Source organism: Martes martes, assembly GCF_963455335.1.
Source record: "Martes martes genome assembly, chromosome: 3".
NCBI lineage: Eukaryota > Metazoa > Chordata > Mammalia > Carnivora > Mustelidae > Martes > Martes martes.
In genome coordinates, this window is record NC_137890.1 from 131074641 (window position 1) to 131093021 (window position 18381).

Below are 18381 nucleotides of genomic sequence, written 5' to 3' on the forward strand. Positions count from 1 at the left end.
CGGGTCTCCAGGGCTTTATGCACGGTCTGGAGGGTGGGGACTGGCGCGGCTAGAAAACGGGATGCCTCGGCGCCGGTCTCGGCTTTCCCCCACTAGGAGCCTGCCGAGGTGCGGGCCTCCGGGAGCGCTCGCCAGCAGAGGCGCGGCGGGTGCTGTGTGTTACGCGCGCCCACCTCCTGGGGAAGGAACTGCAAGGCCGGGGCCGCGGATGGGCGCGGGGATGGAGCGCGGGGCGACGGCGGTGGCGTGCGCGTTGCTTCTGGCTTTTGCCGCCTGCCTGGGGCGGGCCAGTGGCCAAGGTAAGCGCTCGCTGGCCGGAATTCCGCGCAGAGCTCCGGACTTAACCGGCAGTGGCAGGGGTCGGGTCCGTAAGCGCACTGAGGGGACCGCGGCCGGACAGGGGCCAGGGCAGGGCGGCGGCACTGGAGCGGCTCCCGGCGGGGCGCTCAGGTTGCTCAGCGAGGGGGGAGCTGGAGCACCCCTCCTTCGCCCGCCCGGCAACTGAGCAGCCGCAAACTTGAGAAAGTAGCTCCGCCGGTTTCGGTGACAGCGCACCCCACGGGGACCCCGTCTTTGTTCCCACGAGACTTTCTCCCGACCCTCTCGAAAGCACTCCGCAGTTGGAACCCGGAGACTAAGGTTCTCCCAGCCAGTGCGCAGTCTGCTCCCCATACTGATTTGTTTTCTGGGGGCCTGAGAGATTCGCCGCGGTTCTCCGCGCGCGGTGTTCCACCTGCAGCGCTCAGCCGGGGAGATCCCTTGGCGGGCTGTAGCACTCCCCCCTTCTCCTCCTCAGCGAAACTTGGTCCCACGTTGACCCTCAAGAGACCGCATCTCGATACAGATCATTTACGAGCCGAGATAAGGCCGGGAGGCGGGATTGGCCGAGAGAAAAGCAGATATACTGGGGCATTTTCTTTGAAGGGTTTTCCTTTTCAGCTGGGAGGTGGGGGCTTTTGTGTGGATGAATGAGGCCCCGTCTGTGCGGCCAGAGATTTGAGGGCTCGGATGGAGAAAGTTTCTGGGACGAAGCACTTAAAAATTCTCTCAAGTTGCTAGAGTTCACGTTTTTACAGAAACAGGCAGAGAAGAAAGGGAGGAAGAAGTGGCGGGGATAAAAACGGGGAAGAGGAGAGAGAAGACAAGCAGGAATGAAAAGGGAGAGAAGGAAGGGAGAGAGGGAATTTGAAGACAGATAGAAAGTAGCGCGCGGACTGGGGTGGGGTGGGGGGGTTGGGTGGGGGGAGGACCGACCAGGGATGAATGGGAAGGGCGAGGAGGAGGCTGGGGAACCCGCGAGCTCTCTCCAGGCTTTGCGTTGCTAGGTAGCAGCCCGGAGCTGCGTGTGACCGACCACCAGACAGACAGAACGGACGCTGCTGCCTCCGCAGGGACTAATCTGTCTGTGGGGACGGGAGAGTTCTCCCCCCCACTTCTTTCCCCTCCTGCTCCTTCCTTCCCGTCGGACAACTTAATTGCCCTACAATGAAAATGAAACCCCTATTGTTGTAGGATTAGCCAAAGCAATAAATTGATTTCCCTGGATCACATATTGGGGTTGACGGGTAGGGACTGTAGAAGCCCCCATTTATGGAGGAGAGGGAAAAGCCTGTGGATGGGCCGGGGTATGTATTCAAATGGTTAATCTGCTTTCTTTCCTCAATTCTTAGTGTAAGCTCCTTAGAGGGAATCAACTAAGTAATTATACAGCAACTCCTAGCAGTACCCATTTCAGACTTCCTGAGAAGAACTTTGGAAACGCCAACAAACCCCACTGGTCTTGTAAAAATCTTTGGAAAGGGAGGGGAGGTAGGGGGAGACTTAATAATTCTTGTTTTGAACACCTTTTCTCAGTGTTGTTAACACAGAAAGAGGATTTATTATTATTGTGGTGGGTTTGCCGCAGTGCTTAGGGTGATATACATCTTATGTCCTAAATATAGCCTTAGGATTTACTATATGCTCCTGTCGGTGCCTGGCAAAAAGAAATCTTGTCTGGGTTCATCTGGGATACATCTGGATTGTCCCCATACAATCAAACAGATACTTCCTCCACGGGGTTGATGGTTTAGTCACCAGATAAACTGTACTACTTACTTTTCTTAGTAGTTTACATCCATGCCTCTTCGATAATAATTAATAATAATATGTACAGTAAGAGTTACATATCATACACTTACATATGTGGCAGACCCTGTTCTTAGTGCTTTATACTTACTGATATTCAATCTTTATAATACGCTTTGACATCAGTATTCTTACAATCCCTATTTTCCTAATGGGAAATGGAGGCACTGGGCAATGAAGTAATTTGTCCCAGGTCATACTATGGGCAGAGTTGTGAGGCCAGTCCAAGAGAGGGTATAATTTCACTGCTATAGTATGTTACTCTCTCCTCTATTTCCCTCTTTTCTTTTGTACGAAAAATGTCATGCTCCCTAGGTTACTACCCATGTGTAAGGTTTCTAAAGAAACTGACTGGCGTTTTATGTCTTTGCCACAGAAGGTATAATCAACCTGCTTTGCCATAACAAAATTTTTCAGAAATTCTTTGAAGGTTTCTATCACCTTATCCCAGGTATCCTCACTCCCAGTCTTCCTACTTGTCCTCTGAATATCCTCAGCCTGGAAGGTTAAGGAGATTTCTAGATTCCTGTTGTATTGACACTATTCAGGTAGAGTGTGACGACCTTGTAAATGTCCTTATTTTAGCACACATTTTAGGTAAGATCTTCCTGCAACATTTGCATCATTAGATATTGAAAAAGAACTCTTGAGTATTTTATGGTTAGTCTTTAGAAAAATTATAGCATATCTATAGCTAAAATTATTTGTGTATTCTTCATATTTTGCATAATGCTTTTAAGAAAAATTTGGAGAGCCTGCCTGAGCTCTGGGGCCAAGCTGGCTTGGTTTCAGCAATGGCTCTACACTTTCTGGCTGTGTGACCTCGGGGAGGTCAGGAAACTTTCATGGCTCAGATTGCTGATCTGCCAAATTGATGGGATAACAGGAGGAATCTGTTCCGTGGCATTTATTAACATAAAGAGATAAAAGGGCGGAACGTGTAAGGCCTATAGACAATGATCATAACTAGTAGCTATCATATTGACCAATACTAAAGGTAACATTTTTTTGGGCTTACTATTCGTATATTTCTAATTTCTCAGTGCGCATAAGGAAGTCTTAGGCATGTTTCACTAACATTTATTTGAGGAATTCCCAGCTCTCAGGATATGACTGGAAGGTTTTTTGAGAAAATGGTATTGATCTTAAAGTTACATTCTTTCCTCCAATAGAGGCTTGTTTATGCCTTTTACAGTTAGTATCAGCTTTATGACAATTACATCTTCAGGTGAAGTTTACATATTTAAAAGGATTCTGGGGCCGGTAACAAGCATGCAACATTTTGTGTCTGCAACATTTTGGTTCTGTTAGATCTCTGATACCACTGCTGCTTTTACTTCCCAGCAGTTGGCTTTCTTTTCCTCCTCTGCTTGAAGTTCTTCCTGGCCAGTTTGTATAGGGCTTCTGCTCAAACTCCCTGATGCAATCTTGTGCCTGTCCTGTTCCAATAGAAACTTAGACTTTTATAGATGGAGGAAATCTTAGCGATCAGCAGGTCTACTTGCATTGTTTTATAGATAAGCAACTAAACCCTGGAGGGAAGAAGAAGGGACTGAATGGAGTGAAAGGGGGTGGTGAAGCCCTTCGCCTAAGGGCATGTTGCCTAGGTTAGAACTAAGATCTAAACCGGGTCTCCTCTCTGTGTCCTTCTAATTGATCATTTTTAGATACTTGTGCTTGGAATGTCCTCAGCCTGGTTGGTTGAGGAGGCCTGTAGATTGCTTTTCTGTTGATTCTGACCTGATATACGAGGAAAGTATGATGAAAAGATCACGTTGGTCAGTCCTCTTAAAAAAATTGGATGGGTCACAGATCTCAGGTCTAAGAGAAATCTCAAGTCTAAGAGGATAGGTTAATATAGCCATGTGTTTTCATCTTGGTCCAGAATTTATTCCATGTCGGTGCTCCAGCTTCCAAAGACCATACCTGTAGATCTATTTTTCAAAAATCTTGGGCCATCAAAGCATATTCCTAGGTTTTCAGGTTTCATAGTATAGACTGCTACATGAATAGGTTTTTAGTCTTAATTCATGGTAATTGATCATTGTCCGTGTTCTCTAAGCAGGTACTCTAAGAACACTGACAGGTTTTATTTTATTAAATAAAAGTATTTAATTAAAAAATTTACAATAATGGTGTCAAGTTCTAAGAACCCTGGCCAGGATCTCACCAATGTTAGAAAGATTTGACATGTTTCAGCCTGAGTTTTAAAATGGTCGGATTGGTTGTTGTTTTGAAATATCAGAGACATTTCTTTTTTTTTTTTTCCCCTAAGCAAAGAACTTTATTAATCTTGTTTCAAACTTTATCCCCAGGCTTCTTCAGCTTAATTAGCTACAAAGAATGAATTGTGTATAAGCAAAAACTGAAAAGAGCTGCAGTGTCCAAGGGGCTTGGGCTTAAAAATACTAGAGATCTAGATTTTATCAGATCCATGAACAAAATTTTAAAGAGCAGTCATAATATAAAATAGCAGCTCCCAGTAACTTCTTCAAGTTTTATCTTCTTGAGAAGTTGACTCAATTCAGTTTGCTTCATTCTTGGAAGCTTCATCAAAATTTTCCACAAGATTCTGGAACTTCATCATCATCATCCTCTCCGGTAGCAAGTGGTGCTTTTCCATCCACAGATTGTTTGGGCAGAGCTTCAGCCAGTCTTCTGAAACTAGTCAGACTGTCTGCACCAAGTTGGTTTAAGATACTGGGTAGCATTTCTGTCAGCTGCTTTGTCTCAGCCTGGTCTGTAATGGTGAAAGTCTTCGCTGCCAGCGATGCCTGAACTTTGGGGTTGTTAAAGTGGATCACTGTTGCTTGGTTTGTGAACATACTCACTTCTTCAAAACCAGAGATATTGTTTACCCCTAACTTCTTTAAGGAGAACTGAAGTTTTTAAACATCTGCTGTAGCTGTTCTATGATCCACCTTCTTTTGGCGAGCAGTTTCTTTCCCACCAGTGCGCACTTACGCTTGCAGCTTGGCGAGTTTCTTCTGGTTCATGATAGTTTCTTTCATCTTGTTGGAGCGAAAATGGGACCGCGTGGAGGACTAGAGGTTGGTGCTCAGGGGGTCTCCTGGCAGACCAGCTGAGATTAGGTGCACACACGTGGGGACGCAAGATGGCAGCTCCAGAGACATTTCTTTGATGCTTCATGTGTTCTGTTGGGGTCCATGCAAATGTTTCCTAAGCAGTTTTTTCACAGTCTCAGCATGGTGAAATGAAGTGGGAAGAATGTAAGATTTTAGAGTTAGAGGATCTGGGTTTGAATATTTACTCTGCCATTTACTATGTGGGAAATTCAGGACAATACTCAACTGTTCAGGTCAGTTTTCTTATCTGTAAAATGGGCACATATCTACTTTAAAAGGTAGTTATGCCAATTAAGTGAGATTAGTGTGAAATGTTTTATAGATTGTGAGGTCTCACATACATATTTCTATCCATCTTTATTAACCTCTTCAAGAATTTAACTTTTTTTCAAATTTGAGAAGAAGATACTGTAGTATCTTGTGGGTTTTTTTGTTTTTTGTTTTTCTTTTTAACACAGGTGGTTCTTTGATGCATCTGCGCATGCTGGTTTATCATTTTATTTTATTTTTTTAAAGATTTATTTATTTATTTATTTGACAGAGAGAGAGAGAGAGAGAGAGATCGATCAAAGTAGGCAGAGAGGCAGGCAGAGAGAGAGGGGGGAAGCAGGCTCCCTGCTGAGCAGAGAGCCCGATGTGGGGCTTGATCCCAGGACCCTGAGATCAAGACCTGAGCCGAAGGCAGAGGCTTAACCCACTGAGCCACCCAGGCACCCCTGGTTTATCATTTTAGTGGCCACAACCTTACATATGCGTCTGAACACTTAGGTTTGTAAATGACAGAACTCTAAACTGCTTGGAGCCAAAAGGAAGTTTATTGAAATATGTAATTGAAAAGGTAAAGCTATTAGGTTGAACCATATGGGATTGCTGTATTTCTAGACAGCCGAATATTGGCAATTTCTTTTGACTCAACATAATATAAAATGGGGGCTCAGACGATGTCAGGCTGATCTGGTTTCTCTATCTCCTAACTCTGGGATGACTCTGTTCTCAAATGTTTTCGTTACTGTTCTAAGATGGCTGTCAGTGGCTCCTGGAGCCGCATCCTTTCATGTCATGACCACTAGGGAAAAACAAGAGTTTTTGTCTTAATTGTTCCCAGCAAAAGTCTTAGTTGCATCTTGGGCTCTTAGGTCACAAACTCATTGGAGAACCAGTCACTGTATCCATGGTATGAAGTGTGCCCATGGCTTAGGCTTGGGTATATGCTTGGTCCCAGAAGTCATGCACTGAGGTTGGACTGCAAAGGGAAATTGGGGAGAGTGACCAGGTGAACAGAGGCTGGGCTCCAAAAACAACACGTGTCTAGGACACCTCATCAGGTAAAACCAACTGATGTTATTTTTATTTTATACATGAGGACAGACTTACAAGGCTATAGAAATTTCTCAAGAGCACACTGTCCTGGGATAACTCAGTGAATTGAAAGGGGAAAACTATTGAAAATATTAAGGCAAAAGACATGATGCTCTGTGTTCCTGTGATCATGTTACAGCTTTAAGTTTAGGAGAACAGGGGAAAGAAGGACTTTTTAGAAGGTTTACCTGTAGAGGTTTACTTGTAGCTTAAAGGAGTGTTATTTGGAGCAGAACTTGTGGTGGACAGGAAAGTTCTAGAAAATAAACTTAAAGAGCAGAGTACAGGAGCTCTTGAGTCCACTGTGTGATTTCATTTTTCAGCGAATCCTAGGCCCTTTCTCCTTTCCCAACTAACTCTGCTCTCTTGTTTATATTCTTAAGACTTTGTCCTTTTTGCAAGCAGGAGGCCTTGGCTATGAGAATGGGGTGGAAAGAAAGAGGAGAGGAGGGTCTGGAGACATACTGAAATGCTTCTGTGGAGACAGAATATGTCTTGGTGCAAATCCAAGGGTCTTTAGCATTTAACCTGAGGACTGCCTCCGTAAACGGTAGAGCAGGTGTCTTTCACACCTCCTTGGATTAATTCAGAAATGCCAAATAGATGCATTCCATGCCAGTGGTTATTTTGCTGGTCTTTAAGTCTTATTTCTAATAGCACGTGCTGAAAAACTAGAAACATTATCATTCCAAAAGTAAGATATGGGTACTTTTGACTTAGGACAGTGCCAAAACACAATGTAAGGAAATAATAAGTCTCTCCAAGAAAGGTGACAGGTTAGACAATGAAGTTCCATGTTGAAATCTCTATGCTTTTAGTCATTAGCCCTCAGGTCATGCCTGACCCCCAAGGTTATTGGGAACAGGGAGAAATGAATGAAAGGAGGAAATGTAATTACCATTCTGTGCATTGAAAAGTTAAGCCACTGTTACCATGGATACAATGGCTTGTTTATTGTCCAGATCTCGAGATCCAAGTTTGTAAGCAATACCAGAGGTCTCCTTTAAGTTTATGTTCTATCAGTCAGTAATACATGAAGATTCTTTCTAAGTAACTTTGACAATAAGTCTTTACTCACTGATCTACTGATTGACACTAAGTAACAACATACCTACTTCTGATGGCCCAGCAGGTATTAAGGAAACATGAAAAAGGGGAAGAAGGCAGTAAACTACAATTCTGTTATGCTGGACTTTCTTGAATTCCCATATAAAAACATCCTGTCCTATCATGTCAGAGATTTGCTTGTTGCTTTGGGCTCAATTTTTGGTTTTTATCTCATTAACAAGGAGAAGCTTGGTCGAATAAAGGCCGAAAAATCAAAATAATTTGTTTCATAGGAAAATCTTCAAATAAAGTTGAATTTAAGAATGGAAGTTTTTTTTGTTTTTGTTTTTTTAAATCTGAAATATGTCAGTCTTACCCACGGTATAATCTCATTAAAGGAGAGGAGAAAATGTCAACATGTGCTTCCACACTGGTTTAATTTTGATGTGGGGAAGGGTGTGGAGGATACTCTTCGCTGTGAGAAACCAGAATCCGAAAACCCACCTCAAACTGACTTAAACAGTAAAGGGTATTTATTGGCTCATGTTAACTAGAAAATTCTGAGGCAGAGTGGGGTTCAGGTGTGGGGCATTCAGGGCTCCAGTTCTTTCTTTGTGTTTTTCTTGACTCCACTCTCTTCGAGGTTTCAGCTTTGTTTTCAGTCTGGCTTCCGTATTATTATCATAGCTTCCAGAGCAAATGGGGCTACATGTTGTCTTGATCATATCTAAGGGCAGTTCTCCTGTGAGATTTTGATTATGTTCGCAAAAGCATTATTTCATAACAGCTTATGGAATGCTCTAACTTCTAGAGACCCTAGATAGAAGTCAGCGAGCTCTCACAACTTGGTATATCATCATAATCACCTATGGAGCTTTGAAAAGTAGATAGGTCAAAACCCATACGTACTAAATCAGGAGGCTGGACATCTGTTTTTAAAGAGTTTCTGGTTGATTCTGAGGACCAGACAATTTGGGAACAACTGATCTAGGTAGCCTTTCATTTTTTAGTTTTGTAACTAAAGGTATACTAACGTGCCACTGAAAATTTCTTCCAGTGGCAGTTAAGGACACTTCGTTAAATCCGTGCTTTTCTTTGGTTGGGATGTTACAAGGTAGCTATAGTAAGAAGGAAAACTAGTCTTTCGTATCTAGAGCCTCCCCCATTCCTGAGCATCTCCTTTCCTGGCTGACATGACTGCCGCTCCCTAGAGCCTCTGTTTGCGCCTTAATTGTGTTCTTTGCTCTTTCCCTGGACACCCTTGAAGTCCTTCCTTGCACTCTAAGAACCTTAGATTCTTTGAGCTGAACCGCAGTTGGAGGTCTTCTAACACTTTCTTACCCAAATCAGACAGATTTCTCTGTAACCACTGTAATTGCTCTTCAATTTATCCCAGAGTGTCCCGACAGAATCCGCTGGCGTCTAAAGCAGCCATCTATCCCATGGTTGGTATATGTGCTGCCGAAGCGAGCACATCTATCCCATGGTTGGAATGTGAGTGTCAGAAAACCTTGTAGCTCGTTTCTTTTACATCCTAAGCCCAATTCTTTGTTGACCCCACTGGGACTTAGAGTCCGTGATCCTACCACCTCTATGCTATCCCTCAAATCCTGCATTTTATTTATTTCCTCAGCTTACATTTTTATGACTTATCATTAACATCACTTCCTTGCCTATAGGGCCCCCTTGTCTTGCTCTCCTGTGCTCTGCAAAAGCCCAGTCCTGGTTAAATCTAATACTCCACATCTGCATTGCTGTAGCTAAATGTGGCAGGAGAAAAACACAAAACTGTGTTGACTGGTCTCAAAATAAATTTATGAAACTAATCTCAGCCTCAGACTTGCTTCCTGGCTAGGCCATTTGCTTTCCTACTTCCTTACATCTCTTTCTTCAACCTTCCAACACCACCTGCTCAGATGACATTGCTTCTTATGAATGTGCAAATAGAAGCAGCCAGAGGAGAACTCCACAAGTGCCCATAACTCAGCCGTCATCACCTGCATGCATTCTGTCCATCTATTCTATCTTCCCACCTGTTACTGTGGGTGAAGTTTTCCATGCTCTGAAATTCAAGCCATTCATTCATGTTTTAGATTGAATTCCATCTCATCTCATTAATTGTCTCCTCTCTTTGACCCACATTCCTTTCTGTCACCCTGTTTTCTTTGTTGTTCTTTATGGCAGAATTCCTTCCCAGATTTGTCCATATCCACTATAATTTCTTTCCTCCAGTTTTTCTCAAATCCATACCATTCAAGTTTTAGCTCCCACTTTGATAGATAACATCTTTCGCCATGGTCACTAATGATCCCCATGTCATTAAATCCCAATAATCCATTCTCAGTTCTTGTTTTATTTAACTGATCAACAGCATCAGACACAGTGTATCCTGCTTTCCTCCGCAAAACACGGAATTTGACTTTTAAGAAACCATATTCTCCTGGTTTCCATCTTTCCTTGCTGGCCTCTGCTTGCTGTCTTTTTGGTATCTCACGCTTGTTCCTGTCCATCTCCCTGACTACTTTTCATCTCTATCTACCCTACTTCTTTGGAAACTCATCCTGTCTCATGGTTTTATCATCTGTATGTTGGCAACTTCTAAATTTATGACTCTCATCCAGACCAGTACCCTATATCCAGACCCATATATCCAACTGCTTATTTGACATACCCACCTGGCTGCCTAATAGTCGTCTTAGATTATACCCAAAACTGAACTCCTGATCTTCACTAATGCCCTAAACCTGCTTTCTACATAGACTTTTCCATCTTAGTAAATGGCTGGCCCATCCTTAGGCAGATTCCAAACCTTGGGACTCTGGTTTAACTCGTCTTTTACTTTTATGCCTCACATCCAATTCATTGGAAAATCCCATTGTTTTCATCTTCAGAATGTATCTGGAATCCATTCACCTTTCACCATGTTGATCCAAGTCACAGTCAACTCTTACTTAGATTATTGCAACAGCTTCCTTACTGATCACCCTGATTTCCCTTCTGTCCCTCTTCTGTCTACTCTCAGCACCTGTTTAGAACATCAGTTAGATCATGTTACTCCTCTGTTCAAAAGCCCCAGTAGCTTCTGTCACACACAAATGGGGTTGTTCAGAAACAGACGCTGATGTGTATTAAGGTCATTACCTTTGAAGGGAAAGGAAGAAGCAGGAATAGCAGAGGAAGAAGTGAAACTGGAGAAGGCCTCAGTCTCAACCTTGTGGGGAATCTGGAGCAAGGGTTGGCAGTGAGTGTTGTGAGTCAGGCTGAAATGGCCTGCTGCAGTTACCAGATGTGGCCTCCCCCTGTAAGGGCATGACCTTGGACAAGGTGCCCTTCTGTAACTGAGGTGGACCCCAGCGGAGCTGAGTGAATGTAGAAAGTTCTTGAAGGGGACTTTTGATGACCCAGCTCTGGGTCTATGTTTCTTCCCATCTCATAAAGAGTCAAGAGTTCAAATCCTTACAGTGACCTACAATTCCCTAACCATCTATCCTTCACATCACTTCCCTGACCTCACCTCTTTCTCCTCTCCCCCACTCACAGTGCTCTAGGCATGGTGATAATTCTTGCTTCCCCCCCCAACATAGTGAGTCCCTTACAGCTTCCGTACTTACTATTTCTCTTTCTGAACGCTCTTGCCTCAAATTGTGCATGACTTGCTCCTTGCCTCCTACAGGTGTTTGCTTTTACGTCATCTTCCCTGTGTGGTCTTCTCCAGTCTTTCCTTATTAACTCTCTTCACCATCTGACATAATGTATGTAACTTACTTGTTTGCTGATTTACTTTTGTCTTCCCTTCTCTAATATCTCAATTTCATGAGGTCAGGAACTTTTTTTTTTAATATCTCTTTTGTTCATTCTTTTATCCTAGTATCCAGAATAGGGCTAAATAAATAAATATAAGTTGAACAAATGGATAAATGCCATCATGGACTCTAATGCTAAGAAGGGGCATTGTCAGCTCCTGGCCATGTCCCTGGTATTGCCAGCCCTTAGTTCCCCCCCGGCTCCTGGGGGCCCCATCAAAGACCCAATGGAGAAAAAAAAATTGCTATCTCTATCAAAACAAGTGGCTTAGCAACGCTGTTTCTCTCCATTTGACTCTCCCCTTTCCTCCGCGTCGCTGACCCCCAACTACTGATGATTCCCAATGCATTTGAGAGTAGCTGATTGTGCATCAGTCTCTCTAACTTTTCTAACTTTCACTTAGACACTTGGTTACCCTGTGAGAATCTCCTGTACACACGGAATGGGTCATGCTAGTTTTGGAACAGATTTGATACTGTAACTTTTACACAAAGATAAGGCAAAGTTTTTAGACATTATGTTAGTGGACTGTCATTCTGTGTTTAAACAACACAAAAGAAAGCTGTCTGAGACCACAGCACAGTGAAAACAGCCTTGATCAGACAAAAGGGCCTCTTTGAAGAGGGGAGTGATTTCCCAACTCAGGGAGGCAGCATGGACTACTGTGGAAAGAACATCGCATGTCAAGCCAGGACATTCATGGGTCTTGTTCCTGATGAATGAAGGAAAAATGGGCTCAACCAAAGAAGGCCCAGACTGCTGAAAAATGCCCATGGCTGCTTGTCCTTTGGGCACAAACCTTTCTCATTCCAGATCCCATTCTTTCGAGGACTCCATATGCAACCATGACCAAGTAAATTAGAGGCAGAGGAATGGCTCAGTTACATCCCTGAATGGGTAGTGAAGTTGCAGGAATGAGCTAAAACAATTATGGATAAATATTTTGGAATGCTTACATGTCTGACACTGTCCTAAGGGTTTTATAGGTATTAATTTACCTACTTTGACATTAACAGTCTGAATTTATGGATAAAGGGTCAAGGCAAAGACAGGTGTGAAAATTTACTTAATGCCTCCAATTACTAAGTGGTGGAACCAACTTTTGAACCCAAAGCCCCAATGATATTGTGACTGTGGATAAGTTGGAGCAAGTAGAAGATAGTGCCTGTGTACACAAGCAAACAAAGCCTCTTTTAATGGTTCATATTATATTAAGATGATGTCATTTCAGATGCTGCTACCTTTGCAACCCAAATGTGGACATTTCTCTGCTACTTTGGCAGTCATTCATTCAATACGTGTTGATCAAGTGTTATGCTCCAGGCATGATGTAACTAGTTATATCACAGGATAGAGAGGAGAGCCTGGGTGGCTCAGTCAAGCATCTGATTTTGGCTCAGGTCACGATCTCAGTGTCTTGAGATCGAGCCCCACATGGGGCTCAGTGCTCGACATGGAGCTTGATTAAGAGTCTCTTTCTCTCTCCCTCTGCCCCTGCCTCCTGCTTGCTTGCTTTCTCAAAAAATAAAAAATAAAAAATAAATTAAAAAAAAATAGAGAGATTCCTGTGACATAGGCCTGTCTAAAAGAGCTTACTGTTCAGAGGAGTACGTTTCTGGTTTAATCTACTTTTTCCTCTATACTCTATACTATACTCCTCTATACTCTAGGTACGCATTGATTCTTGCCTGCTGGCTTCCTCTTCTGCTACCATTTCTTATCTAGTAATATTCTCTCCTCTGTAATTACTTGTCTTTTAACTCAAAAGATGACACCCAATTAGAGAGTTCTGTACTAACTTCCTTTTAGGGATGGGAGTGAAGTACAGAGTTAAAGGTTGTTTTTTAATATTGATGGAATAAATTCTTACTAAGGTCTCTTACTCAAATCTAGAAGAAAGTAATGAACAACCAAGTGAGAATGGAGTCTCTTTGTGACTGAGGAGGATGCTCCTGTAGAGATGCGGAAAGCATTTGCCTGTGGCTGGAGGTGCTGAAAGGTCTCTTGGTCCCCAAGCATCTCTCACCCTGGCCAAAGACATCTACTCAGTCACCATTACAACCAGTCCTTTGGAATAAGACGTTGTTTCCCCCTGAAACTCTTCTTTATTTTTATTTAAAAAAATTTTTTTTTAGATTTTATTTATTTATTTGACACAGAGAGAGAGATCACAAGTAGGCAGAGAGAGAGGGGGAAGCAGGCTCCCCGCTGAGCAGAGAGCCCGATGCAGGGCTCGATCCCAGGACCCTGAGATCATGACCCGAGCTGAAGTTAGAGGCTGAACCCACTGAGCAACCCAGGTGCCCCCTGAAACCCTTCTTTAAAATGCAGAAATGTTTATCCCTATAAGTAAAGACTTAGTTGAGATAGCGATGCACTGTCAAAGTTTTCTAGAGCAAGGTTCAGTGAGAATGAGAGCCAAAACTAGTACATTATGATGTGGGAGAAAGAAGGGAAGAACTGTCAGAAGGTGAGAGATAAAGTCTTGAAAGGGAGTCAACTTCATCTCATAATTAGTTTGCCTAAGTCACCTTTTCTAGAGAAAAAAATATATATATTACTGCTTGTGCCTTTTCTTAGGATGACTGTATGGGGAATTTCTGCTGTCAGTCTGTAAAATGGATTTCAAAGATAGAACTTCTTTCCTTCTAGTATGGTTCTCCTTCCTCAAGGTAGCTCTAGTTGAAATAGGATTGTTAGGACGAAGGGAGAGGTTGACCCTAAAAGCAACAGAGCTGTAAGACTCTCTTAGTCAGTCATTCCTTAGGGATCCATCAGTGCCACGTAAGATGGAGAGGAGGCTTTTGGGTTTAACGTGCATGGTAGTTCTACTTTTTGTAGACCGGGTGATGACTGCTGATAGGAATTCTGGTTTTGCTCTTAGTATGCAATCAATAAAAAGAATTTGCAAATGAGTGAGGTAAAATACAGATTTTTTTCAACTCAAATTGCCAAATGGTTAATTTTTATGTACCAAAACTCTGAATTTTTTTTCCAAGTTCACTTCTGCCATAAAAATTTACCTCTTCCCCAATATTTGGTGCAGTGAGGTGTTGAAAGAATTTGCAAAGTAATCATTGGAGGCTGAGATTCTGGAGAAAAACAAAATGCACGGTTTAAAAATTGAACGTACTAACTGGAAGACAGTGAAAGTTAGAAGATTCTTGCTGTAAATAATTAAACCCAGCAGTGCAGACAAGAGAAAACGTGGGACTTGAGCCAAGCAGGGTGCATCTTGTATTGAATGCATTCACTTCCCTGTCAGGGAAATCAAAGAACTCTTTAATAGTTGTTGCTGATTGTGAATATGTGCAACAAAATCCTACTTTAATCCAGATTTATTTTTCAAATACTTGGCAATGAAGGAAGGAATGAAAAAGTGAGGGAAGGGGAACGGTGTTTTATGAAGACCCTTGCACTCTTTCACTTGACCAAGTTCAAGCGTGATTTGTCACCGTGACCTGGGACTTTGGTTCCCTCCAGAGCCCTCTTGTGCTGTGGGTACATTGACAGATCAAAGACAATTGGCTTTTTAAAGATTTTTTATTTTTCTGAGACAAGCAGTGGACCTACTAACTGAGAACTGGATAGCCACAAGACTCATGGGATGTATTCTTTCTGATCTTCTCTAACAATGTTGGTTTTCTTACATTCCTCCCCATCCCCTTTTTATTGAGGTGTGTGGGGTGAGTTGTTGGCCTTAATTTTTCTATATGTAAAAAAGGGAATAAGGTTTCACAATTTTCACAGAAGTGGGCTTGAATATTGGCATTATGAAGTGCTTTGCTTTATTTTATTTAAAAAATTAACATAGACTAAAATGGACTTTGTGTAGTATACAGTTCTATCAGTTTTAATACATGGGTGTATTTGTGTAACCATCACCACAATCAAGATTAGAACAACTCAGTAAGGGATGCCCAGGTGGCTCAGTTGGTCAGGCAGCTGCCTTTGGCTCAGGTCATGATCTCAGGGTCCTGGGATCAAGTCCTGCATCAGGCTCCTTACTCAGCCGGGAGCTTCTATCTCTCCCTCTGCCTGCTGCTCCCCTTGCTTGTGTTCACTCTCTCTCTCTCTCTCTCTGTCAAATAAATAAATAAAATCTTAAAAAAAAAAAAAAGAACAGCTCAGTAAAACCCTGCTCTCCCCCACACCCCCTTACCCTCACACAGTTTCTTTGTGGTCACGTCCTCCAAATAAGTTTTGAAGTTAGTTTTTTGAAAACTCACTTCTCATATGAAGGTCTCAGTTGCCGTTGCTTTGTTCATTTTTATTCAAAAAGTGTTAGTTCATTTTTGAAGTAATTCAGATGTCACGGATGGTAAAGTTGCAAGGCTGCTTTTTCTTTATTATAAAAGGAAAAAACCCTGGAAAGATGGCAGTTCTTTCAGTATACCTATATAAACACCCCCCCACACACACCCCCGCCCCAACTTGGCTTGTTGGTAGATTGGAATCTGCAAAGAAAACATGCTCAAGAACTCTCCCTTGAAGAGGGGTACAGAGGTTTATTTTTTATTTAACAATTTACCCCTTGACACCTGGGAAATGATTAGTTGATGTTTTCAAAGAAGATTAAGTCAGTGTGGTTAATTAACTGTGGTAATCAGGTGACTCAAATCAATTAACTCCTTGTTAACAATTTCCATCAATTTTGTAAATAAATGGCAAATTGTACTCTTGAGATTAAAGGCTGTTTCCTGATTTATTTTATTGATGACAAATTAGAGATTTTCTCCTTCTCATCTCTTTTCCTCCCTGCGAACCTTACTTTTACAAATGAGAACTCTCAAGGTAGCTATAGTTTGAGAGGAACACACCAGGGTATCTCTTAATACATGGCTTTAAAGAATAGTTAGGCTGAACGACAGCTTTGCTCCTTCATCTTGCAGATTTTGAAAGAATCATTTAGGGAAATGAAACTTAAGTAAATGTGTATATAGTAACATTAAGGGAGAATGCAAATAGCAAATGATCAAACTCACTTTAGGATAAGCTCTTACTTTTAAGTTCTTTAATGTTTTATTTTCTTTCCTTTTTCTAACTTAAAACTGAATGATAGGTATAATAAGATGAAAAACTTTGACTTTTAGCTAGAAGTAACATTAATGGATATCTTAGGTGCTCTAATATTTAAAGGGAATTTATAAAAACATTGGGATTTATCAGTTGTATTAGTCTGTAAAACTCGATTGCAGTTTTAAAATATCATAGAAATATACAACTAAGTATTGTTTTTAGACTCTTTGTAATTGAAAAATTTCTTCCCCGCTTACATGATTTTGCTGGTCTGGGTCTCCAGTGAAACAGATGATCTGGCACATTAAAAAATGATCCCCCCATGACTTTAAATATGCCATCACATTTTCTGAAAGGCATTGAACAGTCTGGGGATTTGCACAGTAGGACAGATGATTTAGTGTTACTTAGGATCGCTTCAAAAAGGAGTATTTGGCATCTTGAATAACTTCTGAGGAATTAGTATATATTTTTAAAAATTCTATCTTAAAATAACCCACATTTTATGATGAGAAAATTCTTACAGTTTCCTTGAAGGTGCAGAAGGTAGCCTAAATTTGGGGATGAACTGAAGCCAGTGATAAAAACTTAAAGCCAAAGTAAAACTTCGGGCAGCTCTCTGGCCATGCTCCCACTGCCCCTTGTCCACCTACTCAAGGATTCTTAATCTCAGGGGCCTCCCCTGGACATGGTTAACCTGCGGCCAAATCCTTTCTGGTGCTGGGACACTGCCTGGGGTTGGAGTTTGGAGTATGAACTTGGTCACTCTCCAGATGTGTACCCCTGGACCACTTGATCTCTGTGAGCTTCAGTTTCCTTGGACTCTGCAGTGGGTTTTAGTGATTTCTACCCTGCAGGCTCCTGAGAATAGTTAAAAGACATTGCGAACATGTAAGGTCTTGGCACTTGGTGAGCATTCAGTAAACATTTGGCCCCACAGGGAACCTGGTGTGAAATCATTCATAGTTGACCAGCTCTTGGTTAGGTCAGTGCCGCAGAACAGTGACCATGCTGTGGTCTTTTGAAATAAAGGAACCACTTGTCAAATACTCTATCCAAATAACTTGCTGGAGAGAAATATAGCCTTTTTTTTTTTTTTTTTTTAAAGTAGGTGAAACTATGAGACAAGGAAGCATTAGAAGACAGGCCTTAGAACCTGTCTTTCTACCCCAAGAACGTTTTGTTTTTCACTTCTCAGGTCTTCAAAGCCCTGACCTAAAATGTCATGTCACGGAAAATTCCGAATTTCTGAAAGGATGCAGTATTTCCATTTCATGTGTTCTGTATCTGCTTCCTGCAAACCTGGTCCCATGCAGAGTTTACACAGGTGGAGAAAACATGTTAAATAAACCGTTGTGCCACAATGACAGCAACAGGTGCTATAATAGAGGTTTGGGAGCACAGGAAAGGAGTGATGAAGGCAAGTAGACCTGAGGGGGCCAAGAGGAGATCACAAAGATTGCTCTTTGAACTGAGTCTTGAGGAGGGTGCGTCCGCAGAAGATGGAAGAGTGGAATCTGGTGAGACTGTGGAGGACTTTCTATGTTACGAAGTTTGGTGCCTTTGAAGAAATGTAAGGTGGGAAGTGCAGTGATCTGTCTTTGTTCTGTAAAGATGATGCTTGCTGCAACGAGGGAAAGCACATCAACCAGCTAAGTTAAAGGACAGATGGTGAGAGTGGAACTAAACTTGTGGACTAGGAGGGGATGAGAAAGGTAGAGAACCACCATGGAATATAGAGAAAGCTTTTATTGGTGGCTCTTTTTGATAATTCCTATTATTTGTTTTATAAGTTGAGATGCTTTATCTATAGGAATATTAGACTTATCTTTTCAATGTATATGCATGTTATGTACATTCATAACTACCCATGTCTTCTTTTTTTTTTAGATTTTATTTATTTGAGAGAGAGAGAGAGAGACAGCGAGAAAGGGAGCAC

At 42.1% G+C, this 18381-nt stretch overlaps 1 protein-coding gene and 1 pseudogene across 2 annotated transcripts in view; one reads left to right on the plus strand and one right to left on the minus strand.

Annotated features, from left to right (window-relative positions):
- Positions 1-220: 220 nt before the first annotated feature.
- LRP2 (LDL receptor related protein 2) overlaps positions 221-18381 on the plus strand; it is a gene marked incomplete at its 5' end in the record, with an annotated part of 198609 nt that continues 180448 nt past the window's right edge. The window contains one exon of the mRNA XM_080799264.1: positions 221-299. Within this exon, the coding sequence (XP_080655390.1) occupies positions 221-299 (79 nt within the window). The remainder of the gene's footprint in view (positions 300-18381) is intronic.
- On the minus strand, positions 4652-5138 carry LOC308340098 (transcription factor BTF3-like; annotated as a pseudogene). Its single transcript has one exon. The product of its transcript is annotated as a transcription factor BTF3-like (transcript).